At 68.7% G+C, this 20,299-nt stretch overlaps 9 protein-coding genes across 9 annotated transcripts; 3 read left to right on the top strand and 6 right to left on the bottom strand.

Annotated features, from left to right (window-relative positions):
• Positions 1-49: 49 nt before the first annotated feature.
• FA09DRAFT_239306 (hypothetical protein) lies at positions 50-771 on the top strand. Its single transcript, XM_025739632.1, has one exon. It carries the CDS (start codon positions 128-130, stop codon positions 578-580), a length of 453 nt encoding a protein of 150 aa, XP_025599309.1. The 5' UTR covers positions 50-127; the 3' UTR covers positions 581-771.
• A 22-nt stretch (positions 772-793) lies between these two features.
• On the bottom strand, positions 794-2,309 carry FA09DRAFT_328991 (putative PPA1-H+-ATPase 23 kd subunit, vacuolar). The gene is made up of 7 exons (XM_025741988.1): positions 2,209-2,309; positions 2,042-2,153; positions 1,489-1,566; positions 1,143-1,432; positions 1,063-1,071; positions 975-988; positions 794-909 (listed from the first exon to the last, which is right to left on the bottom strand). The coding sequence occupies exons 1-7, from the start codon at positions 2,282-2,284 to the stop codon at positions 883-885; spliced, it is 606 nt and encodes a 201-aa protein (XP_025599308.1). The 5' UTR covers positions 2,285-2,309; the 3' UTR covers positions 794-882.
• A 226-nt stretch (positions 2,310-2,535) lies between these two features.
• FA09DRAFT_359638 (hypothetical protein) lies at positions 2,536-3,818 on the top strand. Its single transcript, XM_025745140.1, has 3 exons — positions 2,536-2,725; positions 2,781-3,039; positions 3,172-3,818. The coding sequence occupies exons 1-3, from the start codon at positions 2,547-2,549 to the stop codon at positions 3,319-3,321; spliced, it is 588 nt and encodes a 195-aa protein (XP_025599307.1). The 5' UTR covers positions 2,536-2,546; the 3' UTR covers positions 3,322-3,818.
• Positions 3,463-6,062, bottom strand: FA09DRAFT_359637 (PAP2-domain-containing protein; the record flags this gene model as incomplete). Its single annotated transcript, XM_025745139.1, has 9 exons — positions 5,446-6,062; positions 5,166-5,290; positions 5,065-5,113; positions 4,932-5,008; positions 4,686-4,873; positions 4,450-4,632; positions 4,120-4,395; positions 3,602-4,063; positions 3,463-3,551 (listed from the first exon to the last, which is right to left on the bottom strand). Exons 1-9 carry the CDS (start codon positions 5,884-5,886, stop codon positions 3,463-3,465), a joined length of 1,890 nt encoding a protein of 629 aa, XP_025599306.1. The 5' UTR covers positions 5,887-6,062.
• A 449-nt stretch (positions 6,063-6,511) lies between these two features.
• Positions 6,512-8,627, bottom strand: FA09DRAFT_295794 (hypothetical protein; the record flags this gene model as incomplete). The annotated part of the gene is made up of 4 exons (XM_025740137.1): positions 6,512-7,249; positions 7,302-7,984; positions 8,041-8,172; positions 8,228-8,627. 4 exons carry the CDS (start codon positions 8,625-8,627, stop codon positions 6,512-6,514), a joined length of 1,953 nt encoding a protein of 650 aa, XP_025599305.1.
• A 1,486-nt stretch (positions 8,628-10,113) lies between these two features.
• Positions 10,114-15,528, bottom strand: FA09DRAFT_306516 (hypothetical protein). Its single transcript, XM_025740535.1, has 4 exons — positions 15,051-15,528; positions 11,440-14,989; positions 11,255-11,376; positions 10,114-11,193 (listed from the first exon to the last, which is right to left on the bottom strand). The coding sequence occupies exons 1-4, from the start codon at positions 15,267-15,269 to the stop codon at positions 10,366-10,368; spliced, it is 4,719 nt and encodes a 1,572-aa protein (XP_025599304.1). The 5' UTR covers positions 15,270-15,528; the 3' UTR covers positions 10,114-10,365.
• A 250-nt stretch (positions 15,529-15,778) lies between these two features.
• Positions 15,779-16,696, top strand: FA09DRAFT_359634 (DUF1754-domain-containing protein). The gene is made up of 5 exons (XM_025745138.1): positions 15,779-15,884; positions 15,938-16,163; positions 16,302-16,377; positions 16,448-16,476; positions 16,536-16,696. Exons 1-5 carry the CDS (start codon positions 15,808-15,810, stop codon positions 16,548-16,550), a joined length of 423 nt encoding a protein of 140 aa, XP_025599303.1. The 5' UTR covers positions 15,779-15,807; the 3' UTR covers positions 16,551-16,696.
• Positions 16,697-16,709: 13 nt separating this feature from the next.
• On the bottom strand, positions 16,710-17,743 carry FA09DRAFT_359633 (hypothetical protein; the record flags this gene model as incomplete). The annotated part of the gene is made up of 2 exons (XM_025745137.1): positions 16,710-17,379; positions 17,439-17,743. 2 exons carry the CDS (start codon positions 17,741-17,743, stop codon positions 16,710-16,712), a joined length of 975 nt encoding a protein of 324 aa, XP_025599302.1.
• Positions 17,744-18,097: 354 nt separating this feature from the next.
• FA09DRAFT_306513 (acyl-CoA dehydrogenase NM domain-like protein) lies at positions 18,098-20,235 on the bottom strand. The gene is made up of 5 exons (XM_025740534.1): positions 19,818-20,235; positions 19,489-19,767; positions 19,108-19,436; positions 18,706-19,054; positions 18,098-18,653 (listed from the first exon to the last, which is right to left on the bottom strand). Exons 1-5 carry the CDS (start codon positions 20,219-20,221, stop codon positions 18,128-18,130), a joined length of 1,887 nt encoding a protein of 628 aa, XP_025599301.1. The 5' UTR covers positions 20,222-20,235; the 3' UTR covers positions 18,098-18,127.
• Positions 20,236-20,299: the final 64 nt, after the last annotated feature.

Raw genomic sequence — 20,299 nt, 5'->3', positions numbered from 1 at the left:
CCGCCAGGCACGCACGCACAGGCAGCGTTCCCAGCCAAAAGTCGCCGCACCTCGCTCTCTCGCTGCCCTTGCGGCCGAAACGATCTTCCGAGCCCGATGCTGGCACAGCCCAGATGATGCAGCTCCCATGACAAGGCGCAGCTTGCAGGACAGCTGCGAGCCTTCTCGAGCGACCCTCCAGGGCCTAGCGCAAACTCCCGTCCGTCGTCGTGCTCCTTCTAGCACCCACCGGAGAGGTACCGCTGCGTGCAGCATCGAAGCCGCAACCAGGCGCAGGTGCGCAACGAGATCGTGCGCTGCTGCGCTTCTCGCAGACGCCCCCTTACCTCCACCGCACGTCGTCACCGCCGGCTGCAACCGGGCCCGAGTCACGCCGAGCATCCAAGTGCCGCTCGTCGGTGCCGCCGAGCTCGCCGCTCAGTGCCGCACTGTCCGCCGGCTGCTGCGGCCTCTCGACCCTCTCGTCCCAACAAATCACAGGCAGCAGGCCGGCAGAGGCCGGGAGTTCAGGGCGAAGCGAAGCCGGCACCCGGGTGCTGCCGCAAAATCTGCACCTGCTTGTGGCGTACCTCGGCCATGAGCCAATTAAGGATCGGTCTCGCGCGTCAAGTCGCCGCAGCGCCGTCAGGGGTCGGCACTGTCGGCCTCGGCGTGCGGCCTGGCTTGTGCCGGCACCGCCGGTCGCTGAGCAGACCACGCAGCGTGATGAGGGCTCGCAGCGGCTCTGCGAAGCAAAGGGAGTCTGCTTGCTGAGGCACCCCTTGCCGAAGCACCGCACCGACAGCAGGCGTTTCGCAGCTGTATCGCATTAAGATCCTCCTGTCGAACCAGCGCCCTGCCCAGAGCCCAGCGTGTGGCAGTCGCTGGCCAGCCATGGCGACATCAAGCAAAGGCTTTTGCGTTGCTTGTCTGCAGGTAAATTGAAGAATCAGTGAGCGAGGCAGTCGCGGGCTGGACGGTTGTGGGCGACGCACCATGATGAGACCAACTGAGGGCGAAGGGAAGGAGAGAACGGTCAGCGCAGGCACTAAATGAGCCGAAGCAGCGTCATCTCTGGCGCACCAATCAAGCCTATGAAGGACGAGCAAAGGCATAGCAGTCAGCACGAGGCGCGCATCGAGCTGTGGGCGAGCAGCACGCACCAAAGAGGCCGAGAATGCTGCTGAACACCTCGATGAGCAGGATGCGCACGAAGAGCTGCGGGTCTGCCGCATCGGCGACAGCCGCGTTGGCGCCCGTGACGCCGACGGCCGCGCCGCAGAAGAGGTTGCAGAAGCCGACGGTGAGGCCGCCCCAGAAGAGCGCGAAGCCGGTGAGGTAGTTGTCGGGTGTGTACAGGCCATCGGGCGTCGTCAGCGTGCCCGACACCTTGGCGGAGAAGACAATGGCCATGATGACGCCGTAGATGGCGACGACCTCGCAGAAGATGATGCTGCGAGAGCAGCAGTGAGCGCATGCAGTAGACAGCATGCACAGGCACACACGCACGAGATCAGGTTCTTTGTCGTGATGCGCGGCGCACGCACACCTGCGCCGAGGATTGAGGAGCCGGTGATGAAGATGCCCCTGTGCGAGTCGTCAGCATGGGTGCAGAGATGCTTCTGTCCGCAGCTGGCGTGCCGAATGGGCGGGGCAGCAGCGCAGCTGATCTCCAGCCGCAGCGCCGCTCAGCCGGGCAGTGCAGTAGGCAGACGCCGCTCAAGCTGCCAGATGAGCAGTGAGGTCCCCGTCTACACATGTAGATGCACTCGCGAAGCTGGTGCCTCATGCGGCATGACTAGCCTGGTCGCAGCAGGCGGACTGCCAGCGCAGCGGCCAAGGCCCCTTCACTCTGTCGCACTCGCCGGCATCCGTGCATTCTGCGCCTGCTCGCAAGTGGGCGAGTCGGGCTCGCAAGAAGCGAGCTCGCGCTGAGCGGCCCGCAGCGCCGGCTCATCCCGGCTGAGCTTGCCCCGTGCTCCGTCTCTTCCCCCTCGCCAGCTCAGCTGCGCCAGCCCAGGACCCAGCCCCAGACGTTCATCTGCCGCTGCGCCAGACTCACCAGCCGGCGCCGACGACGCTGAGGCCGATGCACATGCCGATGCCCATCATGGCCCACGTGTAGGGGCTCGTCTCCTCGAGGAACGTGCCGATGGCAAAGGCCGAGCCCGAGCCTGTGCGGCAGTGTCAGCAGACGGGCGGCACCGGCGCGCGTGTGCTGCGACGCACCGGTGAAGATGAGGTAGAGCGCCAGCGTCGTGGACAGCGAGAGGCCGAGGCCCGTGCCGTAGGCGAGGTAGGCCATCGTGGACAGCGCAGGCGGGGGAGAGGCGGTGGTGCGGGAGGGGAAGTGGAGCGTGCTGCTCGCTGGCAGAGCACGACGAGGCTCAGGCGCGTGCGCACGGCGACGACGCCGAATTCAGCCGCTGCCGGCGCGGGGACTACAAACGCACGCTTGCCAATACAAGCGCCTGCTGCCTTGTTGTAGTCAGCCACCGGCCCGGCTCCACTCCTCGGCCCTGGGCGCCGACCCCGCTCTCACCACCACACCCGCACACCCCACACGCATGTCCTCGCAGTCCTCAGCCGCAGGCAGCTCGTACGCGCAGCAGGCGATGCTCGAGTGCGCGCTGCAGGTGCTCGACCAGCCCATCGCGCTGCTCGCCGCCGGCAGCGTCGGCGACGAGCAGATGAGCGCCACCAGCAGCCTCATTCCCAGCAGCACCGTCGGCGTGCACCTGCGCCAGTGAGCACGGGCCGCAGCTGCGACCAGTGCTCCAGGCTGATCACGGCACCCGCAGCGCACACGACCACTTTCGCCTGCTGCTCGAGTCGCTCGGCTCCTCGGCCTCCGCGTCCGCAGTGGCACTCGACTACGACTGCCGCACGCCGGCGCCGGCGTTTGAGCGCTCCGCCGAGACGGCACGCGCCGAGCTGCTCAAGATCAAACGGCAGCTGCAGCAGGCCTTCGGCGAGCACGCGGAGCTGATGGAGAAGGAGGTCCGCCTCGCGGCCACCACGCCGGCACGGCTCGACTTTGGCACCACCGTCGGGCGAGAGGTGAGTGCATTGTGCCTGGTGGGCCAAGCTGCGTGTGCAAAACACAAGCTCCTTTGCGTGGACGCTCAGGGAAGCCGAGCTGTCTGTGATGCTCGCTCGTTCGGCACGTCCTGACGCCCCGTTGCTCCGCAGCTGTGGTTCGTCTGCCTGCACGCCATCCACCACTACGCGTTTATCCGCGCCATACTCTCCGGCGAGCTGGGCATCGATGTGGGGCCCGAGTTCGGCGTGGCGCCAAGTACGCTTGTCAACAAGGCCTTCCGCAGCCAAGGCAAGATGTAGCCGGTCCACACGCGCCTTCCTTCTTCGCCGTCACGCCGGCTCTCACGACCTGTCCGCTGTATTCGTATTCGCCCCTTAGATACGGCCCCCTCACGCATTCACACACGTCACGCACACCACGTTCCAGGCTCGACTGCTGCATTAGCGCAGACCGATGTGCGAGAAGAGCAGCGGGATCGGACACGCTGCGGCAAAGCCGATGGCTGCGTAGACGATGACCTTTGCCAGCACTGCAAGGCGGCGTGAGCCTCGGGACACCCTGCGCGGGGTGAGAACTCACCGTCTGCGTCGTAGTGCCGCACCTGCTCGGCGTGCCTGTCTTCTGGGCGCTCGAACTTCAGGCCCGACTCCTCGACGTTGCGCTGCCTCTCCTTCTCCTCGCTCGAGATGGCGCCCGCCATGCGATCCGCCAAGCTGTCGCCAGGCAGATGCGTGCCCGGGTGCGTAAAGGGCACGGGCAGCGTGGCGCCGTCGCCGAGGGTGAAGCGGATCTTTGTGCGCTCGAGCGAGCCGGCGCGGCGGCGCGACGAGGCCTGCTGCGGCGTCGGCGAGGCGGCGCGGCGCAGCGCAGCGGGAATGTAGGATCGGCTCGGCTGCGCCGTGCCCTCGGTCGCTGCGGACGAGTAGTGCCGCCGAGGCAGGATCAGGCCGAAGGAGTCGTGCGCCACTCGCAGCGCCGGTGGCAGCACGACGCTGCAGATCGTCTTTGCAGTGACGCGAACGACGAAGATGAGCATCACGCCTGGTTGAGCTGGTCAGCAGGGCAGCATGGAGCGAGTGAGGCTGTAGTCGACGCACCGATGACCAGCATCACGGCCGTCTTGATGCCGACGACCGAGACGCGCAGCAGCGGGTGCGAGTTCGACCAGAAGCCGATGCGCTCGATGGGCGCCTTGATGGCGTCGAGCACCGGCTTGGCCGACAGCGCGCCGGACGCCAGGACGCGGCTGGGCGTCAGAGAGTGGCCCGGCCAGGCCGGGTCGGTCGGCATGTCGGAGAGCGGCAGGATGCCGTATCGCGCAGAGAACCAGCGCGCGTTCATCACGCCCATGACCACGGCGACGAAGGCGATGGCTGTGCGGGGCTCGCATTAGCCGAGGCCGCCACGGCTGTGCAAGCGCACCTCACCGTCCTCAAAGCACGGGCAGTCGTCGAGCGGCTGCGGATGCACCGAGACCATCAGGAGCCCCATGGGAATCGTGACGAGCGGCACGGTAAAGTCGTCGAGGATCTGGAAGCGCTCGATGGCGTCGTTGAAGTGCCACTGCACCCAGGTGATGGCCATGCCGAGCGCCGAGCCGGCCACACAGTCTGGAGTCCGGGTCAGGCGACGCACGAGCCGGGCTACCTGCGCCCACACTCACCGGTGACGCTGTGCATGCCGGCGTATATCCGCCCGTACACGACACTGACGACGTAGTAGAGCAGCATGGCCTCCCACGCCCAGCTGTACACCCACGCAGGGCAGCCGGCACTGCTGCGCACCTCGCCGAGCCACAGGTACAGATAGAAGGCGACGCCCATCGCGTTGGTGCTGTGCGTCGAGAGAAAGCTGCCGGCGGCGACGAATGAGCAATTCGCGGCGCAAGACTACGCCTGGTCATGCTCACCCGTACTCCAAGTGCGTCGTGCCGATCACCAAGCGCGTGCAGGGCGGGCTATACGGCCTCGGCACGCAGAGCAGGTCCTGGCGAGGCACAGATGAGCCCGGGCCGCAGCCGTCTCCGGCAGCAAGCAACGCACCTTGATCGCAGAGGAGAAGTAGACGCCAAACGCAAGCACATTGACCAGCCTGCACGCTCCGTCAGACTCTGCCCAGTACCAGCCATGGCCAAGCGACTCACCCTCGGCCGAACCAGGCATTGCCGGCCCAGAACGACATGGGAAGGAAGATGAGGAAGAACGAGTGCGTGCCCAGCAGCGACGTGTAGACAAAGTAGCGGTCGAGGCGGGGATTGCGCACCCAGCTCTGCGCAGGAGAGGGGCTCAGCCTGCGTGCACAGGGCTGCGTACTGCTGTTCTCGCAGTCCAGCGCTGCTTCGCTGCCGCCCGGGCAGCGCGAGCACACCGCAGCGCTTGTCCGTGCCAGGCAGCACAGGAGCAGCTCCATCCTGCCGCACTCACCTGGTGCCATGCGATGAAGCGGCTCTCGCGCTTCAGGTTCCGCACCAGGGCCCGCCGGATGCCGCCAATGAAGCTGCCCAGATACTCGTCGTAGATGGCATCGGGATAGATGCCAATGTCGGCGCTCGGCCCGCCCTCGCCGCTGCCGGGCAGCTCTGCCTGGCTCGGCGTGCCGGGCGGCGAGAGCGGCGTGGGCGTGGCTGTGCGTGACGGCGGCGAGAGGACGTCGACGAAGAGCGGCGTCGAGGCGGGCGGCGGGTTGGCGGAGCGGATGCGCGAGTGCAGCGAATCGGGCGGCTGTGGCCGATGCGCAATCGAGTGCGACGACGGCGAGGGCGACACGGTGCGCGACGGCGGCGAGAGGGCCGGCGTCGAGGAGCGCGAGGGCGGCTGCGAGCTCACGCCGTTTGGCGCCGAGCTCGAGAAGGGCAGCTGCACCATGCTGGCACGAGCTGCTGAGACTCAGTCGTGTGACAGAGCGAGGCGGGAGCTGGAAGAGGCGCAGTGCTGTGTGTGCTCTAGGTGCTCAAGGCATTCGTGTCCAAGCTGTCTGTGCGAAGAATCCGGCGGCCTCTCGAGGGGAGCGTGGAAGACCGAGCAGTGTGGTAGAGAGGGAGTGGAGCGTGAGGCGAGAAGCGAAACGGCGAGGAGCGCATCGCGCGGCCTGCATGACGCTCATCAGCAGGGCGCGGCGCGGCACGCACGGCGCGCAGGGCCGCGGCCGCCGCCAGCGCCGGCCAGACCCCGACCGCCACGGGCTGCGTCTGCACATCGGCGCTCTGGCGGCGAGACATCCTTCGCCTGCCTTCACAGCTGCTCAAGCCGATGGACAGGGTCAAGCGAGTGTTATTCATCAAGGCTGAACGGGCCGGCGCGCGGGGGTACGCGATAGATAAAGGAGAGTAGTAGTGCTGCGATGCGCGCGTGGGCTGGATGCGGGAAAGGGACGATTACAGGTGTAGCGACGGAGCGATGCGGAGGTCGGACAGGCCCAGGATGACGAGGAGACGCAGGAGAGAAGCGGGAAGGGAGGAGACGCACGGCGGAGGCAGGCGAGCAACAGCGCTCAGTGGCCATCACGGTCCGGCGCCTTGAGGTCCGCAAAGACGGCCTCGAGGTTCTGCGCGCCGGGCGAGGCATGCACCTCGTCGCCCATGGGCGCACTGGCCGCGCTGGAGTTGCGGCCGCCGTCGAGGCGTCGCGAGCGGTAGCGTGCGCTCGAGTCGGGCGGCAGCTCGCGGTCCTTGGCCTCGTGCGCGTGGTTGTAGCCATGGTACGAGCCGTAGAGCGCCAGGTTGTCCGACGACGTCGTGCGCGACGTCATGCCGTGCGTGCCGACGAGCGAGCGGGCGCGCGAACGCGTGCCCGTCACCGTCTGCGCGCCGCTGTGCGCCGAGCCGCCGCTGCTGAGGAAGCGGAAGCGCGTCGGGCTCGTGGCGCGCGAGCGCGAGATGGTGTAGAATTGCGGCTGCGCCGAGTGCGCGCGCTGGTGGTGGCCGCCGAGCAGCAGCGCGCGAGCCGCCTCGTTGGCGCCGCTGCGGTGCTGCTCGCCCTTCTCGGTGAGCGCCCACGGCGTGCCAGGCTCGGATGCCGGACGCGGCGGGCCGATGCGGCCGGTGCTCGTGATGCTCTCGGAGAGCCGCACGCCCTTGCTCACCGCCCACGAGACGAGGAAGCCGACGACGCGGCGCTCGATCGCGTAGAGGAGGCCAATGAAGGGAATCGTGCCCTCGATCGCCTCGCGCAGACCCCACGTGTCCTCGTGGCGCACGATGAGGCCGACGTCGTTGAACTCCAGACGGCTCTGTGGCATGTGTCAGCGAAGGCAGCGCCGGGAGCAGCCTCACGTCACGCACCATGACACGCAGCTGGATCGTGCACAGGCTGCGCAGCGCCTGACGCGGGTGCACCAGGCTCCACACGAGGTTGCGCACCGTCGATCGGCCCAAACCCTCGTGGCTCCAATGCGGCACTAGTGCCTCCTGCGGCATGGCCGGACGCGCCGCCACCATCGTCGTCTCGTCGCCCAAGCCGGCACTGTCGCCGCCGCCGTTGGCGCTGTAGCTCTCATCCTCGTCGTACTCGCCGTTGACGCTCGGCGGCGTGCTGGCGCGCGGCATCCAGCCCGGGTGCGCGCTCTGCGGCGCCGAGGCGTTGGAGAGCGGCCGCAGCCCGTGTCCGCCTTGGCCGGGCGTGTGCGGCCGCGACGAGCCCCAGAGGCTGTACGGCGTCGTGGGGCTGTGCGTGCCGCTCTTTGCTGCCGGAGCAGCGCTGGTTGAGCCGCCGCCAAAGCGGCTGAACAGCGAGCTCATGGCCCCGCCGGCCGTCTGCGGCGCCGACGGGAAGGCGCTGCCGCTGGCGTAGTTGGCAAAGGGATGCGGCGTGGCCATGGTGCTGTGCAGGCCGTAGTGCGTCTGGTCGGCCGCGTGCGGGCCCTCGGCGTGGTGGTGCGCGGTGGTCGAGGGCGGTGCGCCGCCGAAGATGGCGGGCAGAAAGGTGACGTTGATCGTCTGATCGATGATGCCGGCTCGTGTGCCGTCTGGCAGTCGAGAGGTCAGACCTGCACGGCCCGCCTGCTGCGCCGCTGTCACTCACCAAACTCAAAGTCGGAGCAGATCACGTCCCGCAGCTCGCTCGTCACGTCCATGCCCGGCAGCGCAAAGGCCATGATGAACTGATTCGCGATCTGGTCGCGCCCATGGGCCGACAGCAATGGCGACTCAAAGACTGGACAGCGAGGTCAGCCGCGCAGCTGCGGCGCTCGCCACGCGTTGCAACTCACCGGCGTCCGTCTCGTAGTAGCGGCCCACCATCTGGCGCACCTCGTCCGGCAGGCGCTTGCCGCCGTAGAGCGTGCCGTGCAGGCCGAGGATGATGTCTGTGAGCGTGCTGGGGCTCGGCGGGCCGTGGGAGAAGTGCGGCCCGCCGTCGCCGTAGTAGGCCGAGGCGTCGGCGTGCGGCGGCGGGTTCACCGACGAGAGGCTGAGCGACATGTTGTGTGCCCCGCCGCGCGGTGCCGACGCCGGCGCACCCGAGCCGCTCGGCACACGGCTGTGGCCGTGGGCGCGCGGCGTCTTGGGCGCCGAGGGAAAGTAGGAGTCGGAGGTGGCGTTGGGCGGGCGGGCGTGGTGCGTCCAGCCGGGCGGGTGCGGCGCGGCGGCGGCCGTGTGCGGCGTGGCCATCGGCGCCGCAGCTGGTGCAGCCCCCTTGGCGTCGGGCGCATGCTTGCCGCCGGGAATGTCGATGCGCATGCCGGCATCCTCGAGGCCGGGCGTGGTGCCGGCGCCGCGCGGGAACGGCACGGCAGGGTTGCTCATGGCGCGCGGGGCAGGGCAGAAGTGCGCGGCAGAGGACGGCGGCGAGCGGTGCTGGCGTGTGTGAGGTGCTGTGCGCGGCGGCGAGGTGCGTGTGCGGCCGCGAGGTGATGGAGGTGAGAGGCAGGCCTGTGACCCGACGGCGAGAGCGGCAAGCGAGTCAAGCGAAGCTGAACGCGGGGGGCGCCTTCGCCCGCCGCAAGCACCACCGCCGCCGCAGCCAGCGCCCCCTGCTGCCGGCCGCGGCAGCCGTACGTTGGCCGTGCCGCCGTTGAGCGCCACTACGCCCGAGGCACCGCTCCCCGGAATACAGCCCACCCCGCACTCTGACTTTGCTCCCGAATAGGCAACCCTCGCAGAGCGGCAGCACCAGCCAGCGCCGCAGCGTGTATTTGCTAGCCTCTGCCGGGCGCGTGGTGCGAGCCGGAATGGGGCTGGCGGCACATGCTGCAGGCGCAGCAGCGTGACGTCGTGCGCCTTCGCTCTCCTGCGCCGGCTGTGGCGCGCGCTCGCGCCGCCCGCATCTCAGGGGCATGGCGATCGCGCCGCAGAGACGCGCTCTCACAAGCCGGAGGAGCGTGTTGAGCTGGCGGCCGCGCCGTGGCCGCTGCGGCAACACGCACCCCTCGCGCCCCAACACGCGCTCGAGAGCGAGCACTCGTCGGCCCTGCTGAGGTGGACATCCTTTCTCCTTGCCTGAACAAGCACGACCTCTCATTCTGGCTGCCGAGCCTGTCACGCCCTCGCAAACGCCCGCCGCAGAGCTGAAAGCGTGTGCATGGGAGCATGAAGGACAGCCTGCAGAGAGTGAACTTTGCAGATGCAGCTGCGAACGAGGCGACCCTGCATCGACCATGAGAGGCGTCTGATGGCGAGAGATGCCTGCTCTGGAGCGCCCGGAGATGTGTGGCGGCGGCAGCGTGCATGCACAGCTGCAGCACCGCAGCCGCAAATCGCCGCACCTCGCTCTCACGCGCGCCGCCTCCCTCTGACGCTGGGCCGGCTGCGTCTGCACCCTGCATGCTCCGCTGCGCTTCTATCTGCGCCTTCGCAGCACGTGGTGGCTGCACCGTGTCGAGCGATGGAGATAGCTTGAAGAGCCGTTGCTTCGCACGCTGTCGTGTCAGGCTGGACAGCAGCTTCGTGCGCCACAGCCGACTGGGTGCTCCTGGTGCTGCTCTGCTGCCGGCTGGGCACGGCCCGGGCTCCGGCGTCGCGTGTCGTTCCCACGCCATCAACCTCGGCGATGTGCGGCTGCAGCACACGAGAGCCGAGCAGCGGAGGAGCGCTGATGCTGCGCTGCCATCACGGGCTCAGCAGCGTAGCTATTCGACGCTCAGACAACCGCAAGAAGCCGGTGAAAGCTGCGCACTCGGCGCGCACTCGTGATTACAGTAGTGGTGGAGAGGAACTCAGGTGGTATACAGAAGAGACACACGGCGCGATGTGGTGAGGAAGAGGCATGGCGGGGGCCGACGTGACAGATGTGAGGGCCCAGGCAGCGCATGTGACGGAACACGGAACGAGTCAGAGTGGTGGTGGTTGGTGGGTGCGGCGCCCAGGAGAGGCACGCCGCGTAGATCCGAGACTGTGCAAACGAGGCGAACTAGACGTTGAGCGGCTGCTGCTGGTCCTGAGTTGACTGCGAGTGGTGGAGATCGCTCTGCGGCGGCGGCGAAGGCTGGTATGTGGCCAACAGTGCTTGTGCACGCATCACGAGCGCCGCCGGGTAGCCGCGCTCGCTCATGCGTGCAAAGACATGCCCCGCCGCCTCGAGCTCGCCGGCGGCTGCCTCGGCCTGCATGAGCTCGAGCCACGTCGACGGCTCGCGGTCGACCTCTGCAAAGCTGCGCGCCACGCGCTTGGCGTCGCTGGCTGCTGCCTCGGCCGGCGAAGAGCGCGAGGGAGCGCCGGCGCCGTGCTGTCGGTGGCCGGGCACGTGGTTGCCCTGCGCGGCCAGGCCCGTGGGCGGGTCGCGCATCGTGTTGAAGAGCGCACGGGCGCGGGCGAGTCCGTCCGGAGTGCCCGAGGCGGCGTGGGCGCGGATGAGCAGGTTGGCCACGTACGCGGTGAGGCCGACCTTGGCGGCGGTCATCTGCTCGACGAGCTTTGCGGCACGCTCCGTCTGGCCGTGCGCCACAAACACGGCGAGCAGCGCCTCGTACGCGACGCTGTCGGGCAGCTTCTGCGTCTCGCCGAGCTGCACACTGCGTGCCTGCGTCGCCTGCTTGTGGCGCCACTCCGGCCGCGTGTCGGCCTGCTGTGCGAGCGTGGAGTGATGCGAGGCAATCGAGTCGAAGATGCCGACCGCAGCCTCAACGTCGGTGGCGCCGTGAGCGGCAATGCGCGCGGCCCAGTGCGTGCCGGAGACGCGCAGGTGGGCATGGTTGGCCAGCTCCTCGAATACGCGGTCCATCTCGTCGAGCTGGCGCGGCTGCAGACGGAGGCATGTCAGTCAGATGCGGGCGCGCGCATGACCGCGGCACGCAACGCACCTCGATGCCGCCGTGGATGTCGAGCAAAAGCTTGTACGTGTGCTCCGTGGGCGTCACGCCGGCCGCCTGCATCTTCCGGTAGTAGTGCAGCGCCTTCTCGCGCACAGGCTGCACCTGGCAGTCTGCAGATCGAGACGTTGTCAGCAGCTGCGACGCCGAGGGGCGCAATGCGACGAGACCCTCACAGAACTGCATCATGGTGTTGTACGGCGGCACACGGGGCTCGAACTTGGGGTCGTTCTCCATCAGTTCGAAGTAGCGCTCTGCGCGGAGCGCATCGCCAGTCTTGGTGCAGGCATTGATGACAGCGCCGTAGGTGATGGTGGTGGCGCGCAGCCGCAGCGGCTCCGACGTCATCTCCTCGAACAGACGCACAGCCAGGTCCGCCTTGCGGGCACGCGCAAATTTGGAAATGACGGTGTTGAAGAGGAAGGTGTTGGGCCGGATGCCGAGGCGCTGCGACTCCTCAAACAGCTCCTGCGCGATGAGCGCGTCGTCCGTCGTGTCGTGCAGGTTGGCGATCAGCGCCGCATAGCTGTCGCTCGAGGGCCGGCCGCCGCCGTTGATGAGGATGTGCCGGTGTGCAGCGGCCGCCGGCACGTCGCCGCCATGCGCCAGCGCACGGATCATCGCGTCATCCAACTCCTGTTGCTGTTCGATCCGGTTTGCTGCCTTGCGAGCGGAGAGATGAAGCACGCGCAATGCAATCTGGTACGTGGAGTGCACTTCTTGCAGCATCTGGTTGCGGCCAAAGACGTTGAGCAGCTCGAGCAGCGCGTCCAGAGGAGCCAGCACGCCTTCGGCGGCACGCGTCTGGACGAGGCGCCAGAGATTGTTGACGTTGTTCATGGCCGGGCGCGGAATGCGCTTGCTGCCGATCTTGCCCACGGCATCGTTGAGCCGGCTGGACACCCACAGGCCGAGCTTCTTATCGACCACACCAGTTGACGTCTTCTTCGGTGCGTCGCTACGAGCAGCCTTCGCCATCGGCGCTGCATGGTCGCTGGCTTCCTGCGCCGCGGACGATGGCAACGAGGTGGCGGCGGAGGAGAGAGGCGAGGATGCGATGCTGCTGTCGTGCTCCGCGGTGGATTGAGCATCGTGAGACGTCTCTGCAGCCGGCACCGCGGGAGCCGAGGCTGGCGCGTCCTGCACAGGTGCCTCGGAAGGGTCGCTAGCCTGGAGCCTACCCGTGCTGTACTCCTGCGCGATCGCCGAGCCGTCCTGACCGTAGCGCTGGGCCAGTGCGTCGATGGCCTGCGCGGTGAGGGAGGGTCGCTCGTCGGCGGCGAGTCTCGAGGCGTGCGAGAGGAATTTGACGAGGCCGTGGTGGCGCAGCCACTGCGCGTCGACCGGACGCGAGGTGACCTCCTCGTGCACCAGGGCATCGAGCAGGCGCGGCCAGGCGCTTTCGGTGAGGCCGACGGCGTGGATGTCCTCTTCTCCACACACTTGATGGTAGAGGCTCGCGACACGCGACAGGATCTGTGGCGGCAGCTCGCCGTGCTCGCGCAGTGCGGGCCAGATGTACTCGACGGCCGCAAGAAGCAAGACCTTGCTCGGCACGGCGCTCTCGGCAGCTGGTGCGAGGATGTCGAGTGCGACGCCTCGGACGGCCCGCACGGCATGGTCGCGTTGTTGACGCCAAACGACCGGGCCCTTCGTCTCGACCTGAGGCACCGCGTGGGCAGCGTACGTCAATACCGAGGCGGCATCCATGTGACGTGATCGCTCGACGAGTACGGTGGCCGTCGCGGCGAGGTAGAGCGCACTGGTCGCGGCGCCATGTTGCCGGTTTGTGACCCACTTGTCCGCAGGCCACGCCTGGGTCGAGGCGGCGAGATTGCGAGCCGTGCGCGCGAGAAGGACTGCATGGCCGCTGTAGTACGTGTGGATGTGGGACAGGCTGGCATCGAGAAGCGCATCGACGTCCGCGTCGTGCTGGCCCATCGCAAGCAGCTGGCTGGCAGCCTGCGCGTTCGCCCGCAAGACCTGGTGCAGAACCATGAGGCGATTCAGCTCGTTCGACTCGGCGGATCCGACGGGAGGAGCCGCCAGCGCGGCTGCGAAGACCGTGTTGACGACCCGCAGCTGAGGCAGTATGCTCGTGACGTGCTGCGCCGAGGGCTCTTGCTTGTCGTGTCCCGCGCTGTCTCCGCCGGTCAGGGCGGTGAGGTAGCGACTGAGCACGTCCATCTCCGGCAGCGGGAAGGCAGCGCCGCTTGCCGGCGCCTGGCTGAGCTTCGTGAGCTTCTCCAGCCAGATCGACGCGGACGCGAGATCGCCAATGTCAATGAAGCCCTTGCAGACGACGCCCATCGTCTCGCTGGTCGTCGCAGCGGAGGCGGCTTTGCCGTCCCAGGGCGAGTCGTGGCGCTCCTGCGTGCGCGCCTCGAGCAGACGAAGGGCGCCCGGGACGTCGCCGAGGCGCATGTGGGCCAGCATGAGCTCGTCGCCCAACCGGCTTGCACGCGGCTCTGTCCAGCGCTCCCTGGCACGCGCGAGCTTCTCGTACCTTTGATAGATAGAGATGCACGCCCGAAGCCTGTTCGCGAGGTCCTTCTCAGAGACCGGCTGAGCGCTCGACGAGCCCACGGCGGATGTGGCGTCGAGCAGGTTGCAATATGCTGCCGTCAAGGGCGTCAACCGCTCGAGTCCGGCATTTGCATCCATCAGGCGGACAGCTGTCTGCGCGCCTTCGTAGCGCCCTCGCGCTGCGCACGATCGCAGCACTGCCATGTACGCGTCGACTCTTTCGGGATAGCGCGACGAGGCATGTGCGCCGGAGAGGAGCATGAGCGCCTGGTTGAGGCGGAAGCCGGCGTGTGCTGGGGCAGAGCCGGATGCTCGCCCGTGTGCAAGGTCCTCGGCGTCGGCGTCGCAAAGGCTGCAGATGACGTGTTCGAATGTCTTGGGTGTCGGCATGCAGTCGTGCTGGATCATTGTGCGGTAGATGTCCGACAGATTGTTGGCCGCGCTGACGCGCCCACCAGGCCGGCCGCGATAGAAGTCGCGCACACCAGCGAAGAGCTTCTCGTACAGCTCTGAGGTCTGCTCCGACGGCGGCAGCGCTGCAATGCGTGCGGCTGCGTGCTCCAGCGACGTCGGGTGCCCAGAGGCTGGGTCTCGCTGCGGCGCAGTGAGGAGCTGGAGGATCTCCTCGACGTCTTTCCGTGCTGGTGACGGGCGCGGCGGTGCCAGAAGCTGCTCCACGTCCGCGTCTCCTGGGCCGGGAATGTCTGTCGGCGTCCTCGGGGCTGGCGGACAGCCGCTCGAGCCGATGTGAAGGCCAGACATCTGCGCACCTTGGGCATCGGGAGACGCGCGGGCGTCGGAAGCGGCCGAGGTGGTGAGTGATCGCGGCCGAGCGCCGCCAAAGCTGTCGTGAGCAGCATCCTCGACGGCAGCGGGCAGAGCAAGACCGCGCGTGCGCGTATAGATACCCGCAGCAGCGAGACCGGACACGGAGCGCCGTTGCAGGCTCGCGTTCAGACTGATGTCGTCGACGGTGCCAGCGATGAGCAGCGCCCCGGTTGGCCGGCCGGCCGTCGCACGCAGCCTCCGCTGCAGCTGCGGCTGCTGGCGCAGCTGATGCGGCGAGCCGCTGGCCAGACGACGACTGAGGTCAAGTCGACGCGACGAGCCCGGCCGGTGTGCCTCTTCCTCCTCATCGAGGACAGTGGAGCCGTCGTGCGAGCCAGCAGCATTCGCGTTTGCGAGCGCCCGGCCAGAGTTCTGTGGACGTGCGAGTGGTGAGATCACATCACAAGGCGCCGGCACCACCCGCTGCACTCACGGTGAAGTGCGAATGCGCGCCTCGGCCAGCATGGTACTTGGCGCCGCCGATGCCGGCGCCCGACGAGCTGCTGCCGCTAAGGCCGGCCCAGGTGCTGCTGGCGCCCGGGTGCACGCCCGACGCGGCGCCGGCGCCGGCATGGCGCGCCGAGCCGTGGGCGGCGCTGGCGGCAAAGCGCGCAAAGTGCGTCGCCAGCTTGGCAGCCATGGAGGCGGGCATGGCGGGCGCGCTCTAGCGCAGCGCAGCGCACTTGCGCTGCTGCAGACGGGCGGCCAGCGCGGTGGGAGTGGGAGACGGCGCGAGAGGAAGCGCCGGCGGGGCGTGGGTGTGAGGTGAGAGCGACGCGGTGAGCAGGCGACGGGTGCTGAGAAGAGGCAGCGAGTGAGAAGGCGACGGGCTGATGCAGAGGCTGGGTGCAGTGGGAGGTGCGGGGAGAGGAGAGCGTGGAGCGCAAAGTGGCGGCCGGTGCGAGAGAAGGCCAAGGGCGCCGCCTGCTGACCTCGGCGTGGACGCCGCACAAAGAACAAGCCGCGGCCCAGCTCCGGCCGAGCCCAGATCAAGGGCTCATCCTGTGCCTGCTGCGCGCGGCGCAGCGCAGCGGCGGCGCAAGCCGGCCCGTCGGACTCCGCACGCCCACGTGACGCGCAGCGTGGGAGCAGCGGCCAGCTCCACACGGCGACGAGCGGCTGCTGCGCCGCGCCTGTCTCCTCTCCACCACGCTCTGTCGCCTTCTCGCAAGACGTACACCGTGCCCGCCATGTCGTCCTCCTCCTCGTCCGCGTACGCCTTCAAGCCCGGCGGCTCGCTCAAGTTCAAGGGCGGCGACGACGCGACGTGAGTGGCGCCCTGCCCAGCTCAGGCCTCGAGGCTGACGCCGTGGCCTGCAGCAAGAAGTCGAAGAAGAAGAAGTCGCGCTCCTCGCTCTCGTCGGCGCACAAGGAGAAGGAGCGGCGCGCGCTGACAGACGGCGGCGAGCTGCAGGGCGAGGAGGAGGCGCGCGAGCTGGCGGCGCAGGAGGCCGGCGCGTCCGGCTCGAGCAGCGCGGTGGCCGAGGCCAGCTCGTCGAGCATGACGGATGCCGAGCGGCGCTTCCAGGAGACGCGCATGAAGCGGGTGAGTACGATCAGGGTCGCAGTGCTGGATGTCGTGGTGGCTGCGACGTGGCGGATTCGCCGTGATCAAGCAGACGCCGGCTCTGCTGAGCCTGCCTGTCGTGTCGCGCGTGGCTGACGGACTGCTTGGCTTGCGCAGCTGAAGGACCGTGCCAAGAAGGAGGCGAAGCGCTCGCACAAGGACAAGGTTGACGAGTTCAACAAGTATCTCGAGGGTGCGTTGCCGGACGCCGCGCGTCGCTGTTCCCGCGCCGCAGGCTGACCAGTCGCTGCCCTCGCCCACAGCCCAGACCGATCACTTCGACCTGCCTCGCGTGAGTCTCAACAGCGTGACGAGCCTTTGCGGCTCCACTGACCCAGTCGCCTCCCGCAGATCGGCCCCGGCTAAGCCTCACATCTTCGCGTACTACAGTCTCGGCCAGAGCAATCATACCTTCCACGCGCATCTCGTGCCCTCTACGCTCAGCGAGTGCGATGTACGTGGTCATGTGTCTGATTGAGCAGCAGCAGTCATCCACGGGCGGTATCATACAAATGCGGGGTCTGGTCAAAGGATGCGACGGCGCTTCGCATGTGCCTCGTCGTCGTCGTCATCTGGCCGCACGTGTCGCTCGAACACCTCCTGCGACTCCCAGTGCGGCAGCTTCGTCGGTGGCCGTGGCCGTCCGCTGCGCAGCACGGCCTGTCCTCGCTCCTCCTCGTCCGAGCTCAGCTCGTGCGACGCCACGCCGATGTGCCCGTAGTGGGCGTCGCCTTCCATGTCGAGATGCACGACTCGTGCGCCGTGCGCGCCATCGTCCTCGTCGTCCTCATCGTCGCTCCACGCGGCCATGCGCGCGTGCAGCTCGGAGTGCAGGCTGTAAGATGCCGGGCGCGAGGCGGGCGCAGTTCCCGCCTCCCGCGAGCTGCGAGCCGCTGCGTCTCTGGCCGCTATTTGCTGCGAGAAGAGGTTTGGCCGCGGCGCCGACGAGTCGATGGTCCGCGCCCGAGCAGCAGGGTTGCTCGACTGGTCGGCCCGGACGAACTGCGCCGAGGCTGTCGCCTGCCGCGTGCGGGTCGTCCGCTGCGGCGCGAGTACTGGAGCAGCCTGCGAGGCGGTGGCGCGGCGGGGCAGAGCACGCTTGCTGCGGCTGCCGCTGGGGAAGAGCAGGCGCGGCACGAGCTCCTCCTCCGAGTCCGAGAGCGGCGGAGCGGCGTATGTCACACGCTGGCCGCGGCTGAGCGTTGTAGCCAGCGTCAGCATGCGCTGGGCTTGCTGCGACTGGGCAGTACTCACAAGACGTAGGTCATGTAGCGCGGGTCGTAGCGGGCGTTGGCGCGCTGGCGCGCCATGGCGGCAACGTGCGGATGGCCGCTGGCGGCGCTCGGCTGGCCGAGGAACGGGTCGTCGCTGTCGCCCGTGGCGCTGCCCGTGGCGCAGCACTCGGCGTCGCCGTGGCCGCCGCTGCTGCCGCTGTTCGGCGGGCTGGGGTAGCCGTGCAGCATGCGCACGTCGCTGCGCGGCCGCGACGGCGCCTGGCGGCTGCTGGGCGCCGCCTGGCTGGCCTCGAACCACGGCGCGCAGGCGTCGGGCTGCGACATGTGGGGCGGCTGGCGGGTGCGAGTGAGGGTGCGAGGTGTGGGTGCGATGAGGAGAGTGGCTGGAGAAGAGGTGTGCGGCGGTGGATGTGAGAGACGTGAGGCGGGGCAGGGTGCAGGTGGCGAGATCGGAGGTGATGCGAAGGTGACGGGCAAGGGTACGAGGTGACTTCAGAGAGCGGGCAGCAGCGGCGCAACAGCGCATGCAGCCGCCCGCATGCGCGCACACTGGCGGCGTGCCTGCTGTGCGTTGAACGCGTGGCGGACGCGACGCGTAGAGTGCGAGGCTCTCCGGGCGCCCGCCGCGGCCTCCGCGCATCTGTGCTCCCGACCCGACCCTCCTTCAGACAGGCAGATGGCAGCAGCGTCGTTGCAGAGGGTATGTCTTCACAGGCGCGCCTGGAGCAGCGCCTCCTCGCCGCCCAGCGCAATCGCACGCTCCGTCGCCACATCGCTGCGCGCCCGCAGCTCCTCGGCCGCCTCGTGGGCGCCCGTCTCGGCGAGCCAGCGGCGGGCGCGCTCGGCGAAGAGCGCCGCTTCCGAGGCATCGCCGCCGTCCGCGTGCAGCCAGACGGCGTGCGCCAGCAGCTGCTCGCCGCCGGTGCAGACGGCGATCAGGTCGAGCACGGAGCGGGCGGCACGCAGGTCGAGCCCGGCCGTGGCCAGCACCTTGGCGCCCTCGAGCGTGGACCGCACTGCCGCGACGAGCCCATCGCTCGTGCCCTGCGCCGACGGCAGCGCCTGTGCGCTGGCCTTCAGCGACTTCAGCGTGTCCTCGGCCCACTCCGAGAGCGCAGCGCCTTTCGACTGCGAGAAGACGCGGTGCACGTCGAGCGCAAGCACCGACGGCGTGCCTTCCCACACCCGCTCCACGAGCGCGTCGCGGAAGTGCGTGGTGAGCACGCTCTCGTGCCTGGGCAGCGTTGTCAGCATGATGTGAGCCGGCCGCAGCGACGGGCTCTCACATGTAGCCCTGTCCGCCAACGGACTCGATGCAAACCGCCAAGCCCTCGGTGCCCTTGGCCGCCGCAAATGCCTTCGCCGTTGGCGTCAGCAGGCGCACGCGCCTCTCGAGGCGCTGCTGGCCCGGCGTGCTCTCCACCTGCGACTGCACGGCGACCGTGTGCCAGAGCAACGCCGAGAGGCCGGCGTGCAAGACGGCCACGCGTGCAAGGCCTCGCATGTGCAGCGGCAGACTGGCCAGCGGCTCGCCTCGCACCTGCCGCAGCAGCGAGTACTGCCGTGCGAACTGCTGCGCCTGACTGAGCGCAGCCACGGAGCCGGAGCACGAGTAGAGGCGCGTGACGTTGAGGACTGCGGGCGCTTTTGAGCCAGGGTGGCTCATAGGTGAGGCTCAGCGCACTCACCTCCGGCGATGAGTGCCACGCCGCGCCCCGGCTCGCCGACCAGCTCGCCGACGGCTCCGTTGAGCTCGAGCTCGGCAGTCGGCACGAACTTAGTGCCGAGCTTGTTCTTGAGGCGGTGCACGCGGATGCCGTTGAACGACGAGTGCGGGTCGCTGTCCGCCGGCAGCGCGACGCCCGGCGGCAGCGGCGGCCGGTTCTCGCGCCGCAGCGGCACGATGAAGAGCGAGAGGCCACGCGCGCCCCGCGACTTGTCGGGATCGGTGCGAGCGAGGGCCAGTGCGATGTGTCCGTCTGCTGCACTAGCGAACCACTTGAAGCCATCGAGGAGGCTGCGCGGCCTCGTCAGCCGACAGACGGGCGGCCGTCAGCGCACACACTCACTACAGGTCTCCCGCCTTGCCATCGCCGTCGCCGAGCTTCTTCGCAGACGTCTCCGTCAACGCAACGTCGCTGCCGCCCGTGCGTTCCGTCATCCACTGGCCGGCAAAGTGGGCGCCGGCGCCGCGGTGCAGCAGCTTTGGCAGCAGGCGCTCCTGCTGCGACGGCGTGCCGTGCTTGGAAATGACGAGGATCGCGCCGTCCGTCATGGAGATTGGGCAGAGAGCCACGTGCGAGTCGGCCGACACGATGTGCGTGCGAGCGTGGGCGTAGAGGCGCGTGCTGCGAGCGCATCAGCAGATGGGGCAGCAGACAATCGGCGCAGTACTCACGCTGCACCAAGCCGCCCCGGGCCGCCGGCGCTCTCCTCCGTCTTGAGCCAGCGCTCCTGGCCCATGCTGCCGTACGCCTCGCCGGGGATGCCGCGCTCGGCGAACCACGTCGCAATGGCGCGCCAGCCCTCGGAGGTGCGCACCTCGTCGACGCGGCGCCCCCACTCGTCGTACTGCAGCAGCAGCGGCTCGGCGCCGGGACGGTTGAGCAGCGCAGCGGCGGGGCGCAGCTCGTCCTTGGCCTGCTGACCGAGACGTGCCAGACGGCCGAGCAGCTCGGGCGCCAGCTGCGGCGGCGCCAGGGCGGCGAGGTGGCGCGCCAGCAGCGAGCGCAGCACCAGGTCGGCGCGCCACGGGTCGGCCAGCTGCGGCGGTGTGTGGACGTGTGTGTTCTCGATGCGCATGTTGCCGCTGAGATGATGGTGCTGTGTGCAGCGCCGGCGGAGGCAGCGCGAGAATGCGGGGGTGCGGGGGTCCAGCTC

Source organism: Tilletiopsis washingtonensis (genome assembly GCF_003144115.1).
Source record: "Tilletiopsis washingtonensis strain MCA 4186 unplaced genomic scaffold FA09scaffold_7, whole genome shotgun sequence".
In the NCBI taxonomy this organism is placed as follows: Eukaryota; Fungi; Basidiomycota; class Exobasidiomycetes; order Entylomatales; genus Tilletiopsis; species Tilletiopsis washingtonensis.
This window is presented reverse-complemented; position numbering and strand designations above follow the sequence as displayed.